Source organism: Oryx dammah, unplaced genomic scaffold (genome assembly GCF_014754425.2).
Source record: "Oryx dammah isolate SB20612 unplaced genomic scaffold, SCBI_Odam_1.1 HiC_scaffold_26, whole genome shotgun sequence".
Classification (NCBI taxonomy): domain Eukaryota; kingdom Metazoa; phylum Chordata; class Mammalia; order Artiodactyla; family Bovidae; genus Oryx; species Oryx dammah.
In genome coordinates this window covers 41914857-41929340 of record NW_024070210.1, presented here as the reverse complement: position 1 = coordinate 41929340, position 14484 = coordinate 41914857, and the positions used below count along the sequence as shown (strand labels likewise).

Genomic DNA, 14484 nt, shown 5'->3' with positions numbered 1-14484 from the left:
AAATGATTGTTAGAAGGACTCAAACAAAGACTAAGCATAATATTTGGTAAAATTAAAACCTACATGACTTTTTTGATCAAGAATAATGCAATTTGTTGGATAGCATATTTGAAAAAAGATCAAATTTTTTACAAAGCTAAAATGCTATACATTTAGTTATGTAACATAGTTCCAAACATGTTGCTTTTTGGCACTCAGTTGCTAGTATTCTTAAGAGCTATTTTCCTCTAATTAGCAGCTCTCATATTACTAGGCCCAAGTCACTCTTTTCCTAACATTGAGATTTTTATATAATTAACAGATCCTCTGACTGAGCACACACACATACTCCTTCCCTCAGCTGAAGTCATTTTTTACAACTTTTATTCATTTACTATTATACTACCTGTGATAGTGGTGGAAAATTTAAAAGTTAATTTGATCATCCATCCAACTTGTCATTCATTCAGTTAAACTTATATTTTTATGTTGTCTATGCCAGGAATACAAAAGAAAAGTCAGTTATACTGTATTATAGTGGGATAAGCTGTTACATATTTTGTATTGTAATAAAGCAAGAACAATGGGAAAGCTTACAAGTCAAAGTCCTTCATTGTGAGATTGATGTTGATAAACAAAAGTCTGAATTTTTTTCACAAGAATTTTCATATCAACAAAGTGCAAACTGCATGGACTTTAACGAAAAGAGCTGACAGATGGAAATTTTATATTTTAAGTATCTAAAGTGCAAATGAAATTTTAGAGCTAGAAGGATCCTTGCATGCATGCATGCTCAGTCGCTAAGTTAGTTGCGTCTGACTCTTTGCAGCACTTTGGACTGTGGCCCGCCAGGCTCCTCTGTCCATGAGATTCTCCAGGCAAGAATACTGAAGTGGATTGCCACTTCCTCCTCCAGGGGATCTTCCCAACCCAGGGATCAAATCCATGTCTCCCACATTGCAAGCGGATTCTCTACCACTGAGCCATTAGGGAAGCCCAGATGGATCCTTAAGGGTCAGTTAATCCAACTTATTTTACAGATGGTGAAACAAAGGCCAGAGAGCTTAAATTGTCCAAGGTGACACAGAAACCATTTTTCCTTAATTCCTAAATAGAAAATGTTTTAATGAAATCATTGAATTACATAGTTTGAGAGGAATTAATTTCATTTTTACTTTTCAGAAAGGGAAGATACTTTTGACAAAAATAAGTTTGAGAAATTAAGTCTGAGCTATCATCTATCAATACCTTTGCATAGAGCTTTCCTTCCTTGTTCATTGCAAGGTAATATTCACTTTCCACTCCTTTGATTGCTACAATTCCAACAGCCACTGTCCTGATTTCCATGATGTCTGCAAGGAATCACAGAAAGATATGTCATTTATTCACTTAGTTTTGCAGATTATCCAAGAATGACCATTTGTTCTTATTTGTTTCAATTGGGAGTTAAGATTGTTAATGTGATTATTTACTCAGCCTGACACCCCTGACCCGCTCAGAACATATAAATACAAACAGTCCTTATTAAATGTGGGAAGTGCAAACTATCAGTTTTTTATTTTGCATAAAAAGATATTTGGTTTCAAAAAAGTTATGTATTTGAAGCTTTTTCTTCTCTAGAATTACATTTCCAATTTACTATAATCATTGTTCAGTTGCTAAGTCGCACTTGACTCTTGGCAACACCATGGACTGCAGTATCCCAGGCTTTCGTATCCTTCACTGTCTCTGAGTTTGCTCAAACTCATGTTCATTGAGTCAGTGATGCCATCCAACCATCTCATCCTCTGTCGCCCCCTTCCCCTCCTGCCTCCTCTTTCCCAGCATCATGCTTTTTTCCAATGCGTCCACTCTTTGTGTCAGATGGCCAAAGTATTGGAGATCCAGCTTCAGCATCAGTCCTTCCAATGAATATCTGGGTTGATTTCCTTTAGGATTGGCTGGTTTGATTTCCTTGAGAGTCCAAGGAACTCTCAAGAGTCTTCTCCAGCACTATAATTCAAAAGCATCAATTCTTTGTCACTTAGCCTTCGTTATGGTCACTTACATACATAACTACTGAAAAAACCATAGCTTTCTCTATATGTAATATATATATATATGCTGACATCACTTTGTCAGAAAGTGATGGCTGTTTTTTAATGCACTAAGTTTGTCTTAACTTTTCTTCCAAGGAGCAACTGTCTTTTAATTTCATGGATACAGTCACTGTCTGCAGTGATTTTGGAGCCCAAGACAGTAAAATCTGCCATTGTTTCCATTTTTTCCCCATCTATTTGCATGAAATGTTGGGACTAGATGCCATGATCTTGGTTTTTTGAATGTTGAGTTTCAGCTAGCTTTTTCCCTCTCCTCTTTCACCTTCATCAAGAGGTTCTTTAGTTTCTTTTCACTTTCTGTCATTAGGATGGTGTCATCTGCATATCTGAGGTTGTTGGTATTACTCCTGGCAATCTTAATTCCAGTTTGTGAGTCATCTATCCTGGCATTTTGCGTGATGTACTCTGCATATAAGTTAAATAAGCAGGGTGACGATGTATAGCCTAGACATATTCCTTTCCCAATTTTGAACCAGTCAGTTGTTCCATGTAATGTTCTAACTTGCTTCTTGACCTGCCTACAGGTTTCCTAGGAGACAGGTAAAGTGGTCTGGTATTCCTGTCTCTTTAAATATTTCCCACAGTTTGTTGTGAACCACACAGTCAAAGGCTTTAGTGTAGTCAATGAGACAGAAGTAGATGTTTTTCTGGAATTCCCTTGCTTTATCTATGATCCAGTGGAATTTGGGAATTAGATTTCTGGTTCCTCTGCCTTTTCTAAACCCAGTTTGTACATCTGGAAGTTCTTGGAGAATTTTGACCATTACTTTGCTACCATGTGAAATGAGCACAACTGTATGATAGTTTGAACATTCTTTGGGATTGCCCTTCTTTGTGATTGGAATGCAGACTGACATTTTTGAGTCCTGAGGCCACTGCTGAGTTTTCCAAATTTGCTGGCATATTCAGTGCAGCACTTCGACTGCATCATCTTTTAGGATTTGAAATAGCTTAGCTGGAATTTCATCACCTCCACTAGTTTAGTTTGTAGTGATGCTTCTTAAGGCCCTCTTGACTTCACACTCAAGGATCTGGCTCTAGGTGAGTGACCACACCATCATGATTATCTGAGTCATTAAGACCTTTTTTGTATAGTTCTTCTATGTATTCTTGACACCTCTTCTTAATCTCTTCTGCTTCTGTTAGGTCCATACTATTTCTGTCCTTTATTGAGCCCATCTTTGCATGAAATGTTCCCTTGGTATCTCTAATTTTCTTCAGATCTCTAGTCTTTCACACTCTATTGTTTTCTCTATTTCTTTGCATTGCTATAATCATAATAACATAATACTTAATGTTTATTGAGTTGATACCACATGCAAAGGATTGTTTACACACTCTTATATATTAATACATTTAGTTATCACCAAGACTATAAGGCAAGTACTCATATTATCCCCAGTTTATAGATCAAGAAGCTCAGGCACAAAGAAGTTAAGTAATTTGCCCAGATTCTCTCAGCTAGTAAGGGGCAGAAGTGGAATTTGAACCCGAGTTGTCTGGCTCTTAATCACTATATAATACCGTGAAAGTATATAATTAGTAACATCTTTACTTTTGTACTTAAACTTTATAGTAATGATTATTGCTGACATAATATATTTTGAATATACTGAAATTGAATGTAAATCCAGTTAAAGCAATTGAAAATTATTATAAGCAGAACCTACTACCTTTAAAAAAGATTAACTATTTAAACTGATAGATTTTTGATAATAAAAACACGATTATTATATGAATCCTGCTCATATAACTTTATACAATTTTAATTATTTCTAACCATGGTTGAAATTGTTTTTACAAAACTTGTTACTACAAGACTATTACCCTACTGTTTTATTTAATTATATATCCTTTCCTTAAATGCTGCTTTTTAATGATTCTTATCAAAATATAGTAAAAAAAAATCAATTTTAAAACAACGTAGAAATTTAAAGTTTTGTAAACCATTTTGTGTAACTATTGTTAATTATACTTTGAACTTGAGACTTTCTCTTTCCTGTGCTTTAAGACAATGAAAAGAAAATTCCAAGTGAATATTATATGCATAAATCAAGTCCCCAGAAACTGTTTTCTAAAATATTCACTTAATTATAGGAAATTCTAATTTTTATCTCATGCCTTCGCTTCATCCTCTTATTTATTCTCCAGGCTTTAGTTTCCCTATTCTCCAGTAATAGAATTGTTACCTGCTTCATCAGGATTAATGTAGCCTAGTTAATATGTGTCATCTATTTCCTACATATGCCACATATAGATGGAGACGGCAATGGCACCCCACTCCAGTCCTCTTGCCTGGAAAATCCCATGGGTGGAGGAGCCTGGTAGGCTGCAGTCCATGGGGTCGCTGAAGGTTGGACACAACTGAGCGACTTCACTTTTACTTTTCACTTTCATGCATTGGAAAAGGAAATGGCAAACCACTCCAGTGTTCTTGCCTGGAGAATCCCAGGGATGGCGGAGCCTGGTGGGCTTCCGTCTATGGGGTCGCACAGAGTCGGACATGACTGCAGAGACTTAGCAGCAGCAGCCACATATAGAAACCATTTCCTACTATACTATGCTTAGCACTAGTCAGAGCCCATCCAATTCAGAGTTCTACACCTGCTCAACTAGAAATTGAGGTCTTTGAAGAAAATGCAGAGGAATGAATGTTTATCTTTTTAAGTGTTTATGGAGCATTTTCAGAATGCATAGAACTCAGTGGTAATTTAGGATACAAACTAAGAAAAACAGCACTGTTTTCTGAACTCCAAAAGTTAAAAATCTCGTAAACAACAAAACATATACATAAACACATGTGCATGTGGGCATGCCAAGTTACTTCAGTCATGTCCAATTCTTTGAAAACCTATGGATTATAGCCTATCAGGCTCCTGTCCATGGGATTTCCCAGGCAAGAATACTGGGCTGAGTGCTATTGCCTCCTCCAGGGGATCTTCTTGACCCAGGGATCAAACCCATGACTCCTGTGGGCTCCTGCATTGCAAGTGGATTCTTTACTGCTGAAACAGCAGGGAAGCCCTAAATACATATGTAGATGCACCTTAATAAAAGAGAAGAAAATTTTTTGAAAACAAAGCTCTGAAGGAGAGGCTAAGGGAAATAAATGTTAACAATTGCTTCCAAGGCTATGAAAGATGTTATGCTGATGTGTTCATGCAGTATTCAACAAACCTTCAGTGAGAGCCAGTGCTGTCCTCAGCTCCATTCAGATCTGCTCAATTAAAACCCTGCCCTCTTGGAGCACTTTCTCTAGCAGCTAACTCTTCTTCTTGTTCAGTTCAGGAAGATCAAAGGGAAATAATTTATGCAGCAAAATCCAGTTAGTTTAAATTTGTATCAATACAATGAAGAATTGATTCAGCATATTTGTAATACCTTCAAAATTGGGTAAAGATATCTATTTCAGGACATATGAAATAGCTGCTTTCTGAAGATCTTACCACTGTAAAAATGCTGGGAAGAAGTCAGTATTTACCTTTCCTTCAAGTCCCTTTATTTCTGCTATTTCCCTCCTATTCAATATTATACTTTCTCTTAGATAGAAGAGTACTGATGCAAAGGCTTAGAGTATCTTTCAGGGCCAGATTTAATTAAGGAATGAAATCTGTCACATTTGCTGGCTTTTCTCTTATAGACCAACTATCTATAAAATATAACTGTAGAATGATAGACGTAATGTTAATTACAATATGTAGACACTTTACGTTAAGGCTCAGTCGTGGTAATACATTCTCACTGTAAAATCTGGATTTATGTTTAAAAGAAGTTCATGTTTATATATAACATAATAAATGTGTTCCCAAATATGTAAGGCATATTACATGAGTGCGTTGAGTTGTTACCATAATGACTGTGGTAGTATAATGACAGACTTCAAAAAAAATCAAAGAGATCAGCTCACACAATAAATCATGAAAAATGAAACAATATGTCAAGTGAATTGGCCATTTAGCCTCATTAGCAATATTTTTGTCAACAGTGTTGTCAACAGAAGTATCAGTTTATTCATTAGGATGTCTCCCTTACAAACTAGGAAATATGCCCAAAATGGCTTCCCTGGAGGTTTTTTCCCCTGTGATTTAATCATTCATTAAACCATTTTGCCTATTTGTTATTTAAGTCTTTATTGTACTGAGAATGAGAAAAGAGGAAGCTAGGTATAAATTGCTACTACATTTTTAAAAACTTCTCCAACATCTCCTCCTAGAATTTTAGGTGTTTCCCTATCAAATATCCACACTAATTTTTGTTCTTATCATTAGTGACATTTATGATTTTAGTGTTTGAGCATTTCTTGCTTGAAATAATTTTTTAAAAATTTATCTTTTAGAGAAGTTTTAGGTTCTCAGCAAAATTGAGTAGAAGGTGCAGAGATTTCAAGCTAGTTTTAGAAAAGGCAGAGGAACCAGAGATCAAATTGCCAACATCCTCTGGATCATGGAAAAAGCAAGAGAGTTCCAGAAAAACATCTATTTCTGCTTTATTGACTATGCCAAAGCCTTTGACTGTGTGGATCACAATAAACTGTGGAAAATTCTGAAAGAGATGGGAATACCAGTCCACCTGACCTGCCTCTTGAGAAATCTGTATGTAAGTCAGGAAGCAACAGTTAGAACTGCACATGGAAAAACAGACTGGTTCCAAATAGGAAAAGGAGTACGTCAAGGCTGTATATTGTCACCCTGCTTATTTAACTTATATGCAGAGTACATCATGAGAAACATTGGGCTGGATGATACACAAGCTGGAATCAAGATTGCCGGGAGAAATATCAGTAATCTCAGATATGCAGATGACACCACCCTTATGGCAGAAAGTGAAGAAGAGCTAAAGAGCCTCTTGATGAAAGGGAAAGAGGAGAGTGAAAAAGTTGGCTTAAAGCTCAACATTCCAAAAACTGAAATCATGGATCCAGTCGCATCATTTCATGGCAAATAGATGGGGAAACAGCGGAAACAGTGACAGACTTTGTTTTTCTGGGCTCCAAAATTACTACAGGTGGTGGCTGCAGCCATGAAATTAAAAGACACTTGCTCCTTGGAAAAGTTATGACCAACCTAGACAGCATATTAAAAAGCAGAGACATTACGTTGCCAACAGAGGTCCATCTAGTCAAGGTTATGGTTTTTCTAGTGGTCATGTATGGATGTGAGAGTTGGACTATAAAGAAAGCTGAGCGCTGAAGAATTGATGCTTTTGAACTGTGGTTTTGGGGAAGACTCTTGAGAGTCCCTTGGACTACAAAGAGATCCATCCAGTTCATCCTAAAGAAAATCAGTCCTGAATATTCATTGGAAGGACTGATATTGAAGCTGAAACTCCAACATTTTTGCCACCTGATGCAAAGAACTGATTCATTTGAAAAGCCCTTGATGCTGGGAAAGATTGAAGGCGGGAGGAGAAAGGGACAACAGAGGATGAGATAACCATCCTCTGGTTGGATGGCATTACCAACTCGATGGACATGAGTTTGAGCAAGCTGTGTGAGTTGGTGATGGACAGGGAAGCCTGGTAGACTACAGTCCATGGGGTTGCAAAGAGTTGGACATGATTGAGTGACTGAACTGAACTGAGTAATAGTTTAGAAACCTGATGTGGTGACTTTAATTGTCGTATTATAAAAATATCTGGATTAATAAAATATATATCAAATCAATTATATTTCTTCCTACAGAAAATTAAAATGAATTATAAGCAACAGTATATGCCAGTTGCTAAAAAGAACAGAATAGAAAATAAATTCAATAGTTATTCAGAAGAAAGAAGTATTACATATCCTAGGTGGTCAATAGAGGATTTGAGGAACAGACAGAACTTGAATTACATCTTGAAGAAGATATAAGGTTGACATAGATAGAATGGAAACATCATGCTAATTGAGAGATAAAAGTTTATGTAAGACAATAGAGTCTATGATTCATAACTCATTTTTAGAAGATAGAAATTAGAGCTATCTGGAGTAGGAAATGTATCAAAGAAATAGAAAAAGGTAGAAAAGAAGTTAGGATGAGTTTGTTGAAGGCTTTGATTGCCAATTTATTAATAAAAAATTTTAACATTTATTTGTCAACAGTGAGGAGTCTTTGAATGTTTGAAATTTGAAAAATGTCAGATTGTGTTTTAGGAAAATTAATTGGATATGCAGAGTAGATAAAAAGAAAAAATTCCTAGAATTGTACAACCCTGGTTTTCTTCTTATGCTAATATTATGAGCTGTCCCATAATTGGCCATTATTTTGATTTTTAAATAAGTCAATAGTTTTAAAATGTCTCAGTTTAATTTTGAATACAGGAAGTATCAGTAGTTGTAAAACCATATGAACGAAAGCTCTTTGGGTCCTCTATAGTTTTTAAGAGTATAAAGTTGTCTCAAGTCTAAAAAATTTGAAAACATCTTTTCTAAATTAATTTTATTCTTTCTGGTCTTTTTAGTTGCACTTTGTACTTTGTATATTGTACCCTTGTTATTGTAGTTACATAGCATTCGTTATTTTATAAAATACTGTACATACATAGATTTATAAATAAATATCCATAGCACATATATATAAAAATACTCAATATACTCCAAAATGTCTGGAAAATTTCTTAATGATATTATAAAACATCAAGTTGCAAATTATAATTAACATGTAAGTAAATAGTAAAGCATGTAAAACATTTAGGCTTGATCAACTTTATTACTAACTTAATGTTAGTATGGTTTTAATTAAAGAGTAAGTCTAAGATATGTGTTTGCACTGCTTTGACTTTTGTACATTGGTCACAAGTACATGAACAATAAAGAATTCTAAATGTGTGTTGTGTATTTGACACACTAAAATCCTATATCATAGTATTATATTTTTTAAATACCCTGCATGTGACTGCTCAAATTATTATTAAATATGCATTTGAGCATGCACACACAATATTGTAAATTCAAAGGAATTGCCTTCAAAGAACATTATACTCTTGATTCTGTATCCTGTCTGTCTTGGATGTCTTCAGTCCCTCCTTTCATTGCCTTTTGTTCACAAAGATATGCTTTCCAAATTGTTCTCTCAATAAAGCTGTTTTAAGATATTCATAGACCCTACGTACTATTGTTTCTCAAGACCACCCAACACAAATCTAACATTAAAACGTTTGGAAATTTTCTTAATGATATTTTAAAACATCAAGTTGCAAATTAGAATTAAATTATGTAAGTAAATAGTAAAGCATGTGAAATATTTAGGCTTGATCAACTTCATTACTAATTTAATGTTATTATGGCTTTGATTAAAGAGTAAGTCTAAGATATGTGTTAGCACTGCTTTGATTTCTGTACACTGATTTTTTATTTTTGAAAGCGTATTTTTATAATCAAATGGCATTTTTCATTAGATACAGTATAACTATTTAAAACTTTTATATAGATTTTCTTTTGAAATTACTTGGTCTAAAGTAACTCATTTTATCATTTGCTATTTTTGAAAACTCATTTCTCCAAATATTGTACTTTCTAGGGAATTCTTGCAAAGAAAAAAATTATCAAATTGTTTTTATATGTTATGAAAAAGTATTATTAAATTTAATAAATAAAGAAGTTGGCATAATATATTTTATAAGTTAAATATTTGATAATCTCTAGTTTTTAATTTTCCTGTCAAATTTTACTGTCAGTGTCTAAGTTTCAAAGTTTTAAATACATTTGTAAGTACTGGATGTTTTCATGGGCACTAGGCTTTGTGCCTATGGGCCAGATGAATAAAATGTTCATGCCTCTAACTCTGAAATCTTTTCAAAAGACTGCCCTGCTCCCTTTTCATTTAACACCAAATTTCTTGAACATATAGACTAAATTTGTTCACTTTTCCTCAGTTTAACACTTGCATCCTAACTTTTAATCTGTTTAATGGCTTTGTCTCTTCAAGGTCAGCAGTGACCTCACAAGTGCCTAAGCCAGGGTAAGTGCCTATTTTCAATAGTCATAAACATTCTCTGAATATTATGACACTGTCAACATCCCTCATTCTATTCCAGTTCTCACTCTTTCTCTAATCCTGCAGTATCCTAATCTATTCATTTATTTTAAAATGCTTAATTTTGTGTAGCCATATGTATCAATCTTTCTTGATAATTTATTATATTGTTTTTTATACTTAAAAGTATTTTTCCATTCTACTATCTGAAATACATTTATTTCTTGCTTTTGTAATTTAAGTTTAAAATATATCTCTTAAATTCTTTTGGAATTAATTTTAGCACATGGTTTGAGATGAAACTCTAAAGGGATATTTTGTTCCTGCAAATAGCTAGCTAAGTTTTTCAACATTAGTTATTAAATATTACATTGTTCATTACATTGTAATGAAAGTCATTACATTTTTCAACTGATACAGTGCCTCTCCTTTACCTTATATTGGCTATCTTGTTTTGTCTATTGATGTATCTTTCTGTCTTATATACTCACATTAATGTATTTTAAGTTACCAACTGCTGAAGTGTCTCATTACACTTATCAGATAGCTCTGATCCTAGGTATTACTACATACTCTCAGATATATCCTCTAAAATTCTGCAGGATAATCAATACTTTTTCCATATAATAGCGCTTCAAAGAGATTAAGACATTGGTCATACCAAGGCAAAGCATCTGTAGTTTCTTCAGTCATACATTATACACATGGATTCCAGAATCTCCATTAGTTATATTACTTACCTAAAACCAGGTTTTTAGTAAGAACTAGATCAATATAGTTAGCCCCAGATAGAATACTGCTCATTATTTCCCTTAATATAAGCCATAAACTACAGTAATATAATCTCACTGTCTTCCTTAATAATATTTTAAATCATTTCATTATTTTAGAATATTGATATAGTAAAAAGTGTGCCTATCAAAAAGAAATTTTATTTCGGGCTTCCCTTGTGGCTCGGCTGATAAAGAATCTGCCTACAATGTGGGAGACCTGGGTTTGATCTCTGGGTTGGGAAGATCCCCTAGAGAAGGGAAAGGCTACCCACTCCAGGATTCTGGCCTAGAGAATTGCATGGACTATCCATGGGGTCGCAAAGAGTCAGACACGACTATATTTTCAAGATTATTTTAAAGTTTAAATATAATATAATGATTCATATTTTATGTAAATAAGTATCAACTATTCCCTTTAACACATGATTATTTTACATCTTCAAATTAATTATTTTTAAAGCATTATTTGAGGATAAATTTCAAAATGATCTTAAGTGGTATATGCAGATTGAAAATATATTAAAATAAATGTAAATTAAATAAATTAATAATCACATAGTGTTAAAACTGAAGAAATACAATTTACTATTCTAATCTGATTAATAGAATCCTTCTACACTTTCATCTAGTTTTTAAATGATGAGGTAAGAGAAATTGTTGTTGTTCAGTTGCTAAGTTGTGTCCAACTCCTTGTGACCCCATGGACTGTGGTACGCCAATCTCTTCTGTCCTGCACTGTCTCCTGGAGTTTGCTCAGATTCATGTCCATTGAGTCAGTGATGCTGTCTAACCATCTTATCCTCTGCTGCCCCTTTCTCCTTTTGCCTTCAATCTTTGCCAGCATCAGTGTCCTTTCCAATGAGTCAGCTCTTTGTATCAGTCTGCCAAAGTATTGGAGCTTCAGCTTCAGCGTTAGTCCTTCCAACAAATATTCAGTGTTGATTTCCTTTAGGATTGACTGGTTGGATCTCCTTGCTGTCCAAGGGACTCTCAAGAGTCTTCTCTAGCACCACAATTCAAAAACATCGGTTCTTTGGTGCTCAGCCTTCTTTATGGTCCAACTCTCACAGCCATACATGACTACTGGAAAAACATGGCTTTCACTATATGGACCTTTGTCGGCAAAGTGATGACTCTGCTTTTTAATATGCTTTCTAGGTTTATCATAGCTTTTCTTCCAAGGAGCAAGTGTCTTTTGAACCTGTCACTACTTATTAAGGGCTTCCCTGGTGGCTCAGACGGTAAAGCGTCTGCCTGCAATGCGGGAGACCCAGGTTCGATTCCTGGGTCGGGAAGATCCCCTGGAGAAGGAAATAGCAATCTACTCCAGCACTCTTGCTTGGAAAATCCCATGGACAGAGGATCCTGATAGGCTACAATCCATGGGGTTGCAAAGAGTCGGACACGACTGAGCGACTTCACTTTCACTTTTTGCTTATTAAATTCACCAAATTCTTTTTTTTTATGACATGAATTTTCAATGATAATAAGGCAGTAATTCTGTATTCTTCATAGGTGTAGCAGGGGCTACTTAAGGGAGGTTTAATGTCTTTTTTTTTAATTTTTTTTATTTTAAATTTTTATTTTTACTTTATTTTACTTTACTGTATTGGTTTTGGCATACATTGACATGAATCCACCACGGGTGTACATGAGTTCCCAAACAGGAACCTCCCTCCCACCTTCCACTCCATATCATCCCTCCAGATCATCCCCGTGCACCAGCCCCAAGCATCCTGCATCCTGCATCGAACATAGACTGGCGATTCATTTCTTACATGATAGTATACGTGTTTCAGTGCCATTCTCCCAAATCATCCCACCCTCTCCCTCTCCCTCAGAGTCCAAAAGTCCGCTCTACACATCTGTGTCTCTTTTGCTGTCTTGCATACAGGGTCATCATTACCATCTTTCTAAATTCCATACATATTTGTTAGTATACTATATTGGTGTTTTTCTTTCTGGCTTACTTCACTCTGTATAATCGGCTCTAGTTTCATCCATCTCATTAGAACTGATTCAAATGTATTCTTTTTAATAGCTGAGTAATACTCCATTGTGTATATGTACCACAGCTTTCTTATCCATTCATCTGCTGATGGACATCTAGGTTGTTTCCATGTCCTGGCTATTATAAACAGTGCTGTGATGAACACTGGGGTACATGTGTCTCTTTCAATTCTGGTTTCCTCGGTGTGTATGCCCAGCAGTGGGATTGCTGGGTCATAAGGCAGTTCTATTTGCAATTTTTTAAGGAATCTCCACACTGTTCTCCATAGTGGCTGTACTAGTTTGCATTCCCACCAAGAGTGTAAGAGGGTTCCCTTTTCTCCACACCCTCTCCAGCATTTATTGCTTACAGACTTTTGGATTGCAGCCATTCTGACTGGTGTGAAATGGTACCTCACTGTGGTCTTGATTTGCATTTCTCTGATAATGAGTGACGTTGAGCATCTTTTCATGTGTTTGTTAGCCATCCATATGTCTTCTTTGGAAAAATGTCTATTTAGTTCTTTGGCCCATTTTTTGATTGGGTCATTTATTTTTCTGGAATTGAGCTGCATAAGTTGCTTGTATATTTTTGAGATTAGTTGTTTGTCAGTTGCTTCACAACAAAGGAAAATATAAGCAAGGTGAAAAGACAGCCTTCTGAATGGGAGAAAATTCACCAAATTCTTAAAGATAGTTTAGATTTCCGTGCCTCTTTAGTTTTTTTCTTCTTGGCTTCCTTCCTGAATTAGATGTTTTTTTTTAACCCTCTCTAAAAAATACTTATCTTCTCTAAAAAACTGTAGCTAGAAAAGAGTCTCAAGCCTTTTCACTTTCACATCTAGCCAAAAATAAATAAAGTTTGTATTCATATTGCACATTATTGGTAGCCATCTCAGACACAAAGACAAACACAACAAATACATCCCATATCACTCCAAATAGTTCCTGATGTTTTTACATCCTGGAATTTCTCCTGGCTAGTTGTTGAGTTCCTGGGAGCATTTATGTCCATTCTTTCTGGATGATTCCCTTCTCACTGCCTATATGCTATGTTTACCTTCTAGGAAGTGGAGCATAATACTGGAATGAACCACCTTGTTGTCTAACCTAGCATCTTTCAGTCAATATGACAGAACACAGTTTCTCAACATACACTTCACAGCAATGGTTCAGATTATTTCTATCTCATTTACTCATCTTTCTTACTCTGCCCATTTCCTCAGGTTCTAGGCCGAATAGATGTTGAGGCTAAGATAGAAGAATAGGGAATTAGAGAAGTCAAGGATCATTGTAAACCTGGCTAATTTTGAGAATGAGCACATAAGAAAAAGTTAGGGTGGGAATGATAATGTGTTTAAGTTTTATGAAGTTTGAAGCGATGGCAGTTCTCTGTATCTTGTTCTTGATGCATAAGAAATCACTCTGTGATCTAAATTCACAATAAAATTCTGGCTGTGCTAGATGTATAAAGTTGACAGAAATGTTTTTTAGTAATAAAAAATAATTTTGCATAGCACCAAAGAATTCTGCGTGATATTGGACTTTTAAAAATATGGCAGTAATGTTAGTGTTTTTTAAAGTTTTAATATTTACTCAGCATTCCCAATATTCACAGTGTTAGAGGGAAGTATCTGTCGATATCACTTGAAGTGGCCTCACATGTACTCCTCTAACACTTTAATCTGTAGT

At 35.1% G+C, this 14484-nt stretch overlaps 2 protein-coding genes across 2 annotated transcripts in view; one reads left to right on the top strand and one right to left on the bottom strand.

The window, feature by feature from the left end:
• Positions 1 to 14484, top strand: part of FAM227B (family with sequence similarity 227 member B) — a 226116-nt gene that overhangs the window by 85808 nt on the left and 125824 nt on the right. The window lies entirely within an intron of this gene.
• Positions 1 to 14484, bottom strand: part of FGF7 (fibroblast growth factor 7) — a 67875-nt gene that overhangs the window by 1224 nt on the left and 52167 nt on the right. Inside the window, exon 3 of the mRNA XM_040226488.1 lies at positions 1228 to 1331. Within this exon, the coding sequence (XP_040082422.1) occupies positions 1228 to 1331 (104 nt within the window). The remainder of the gene's footprint in view (positions 1 to 1227; positions 1332 to 14484) is intronic.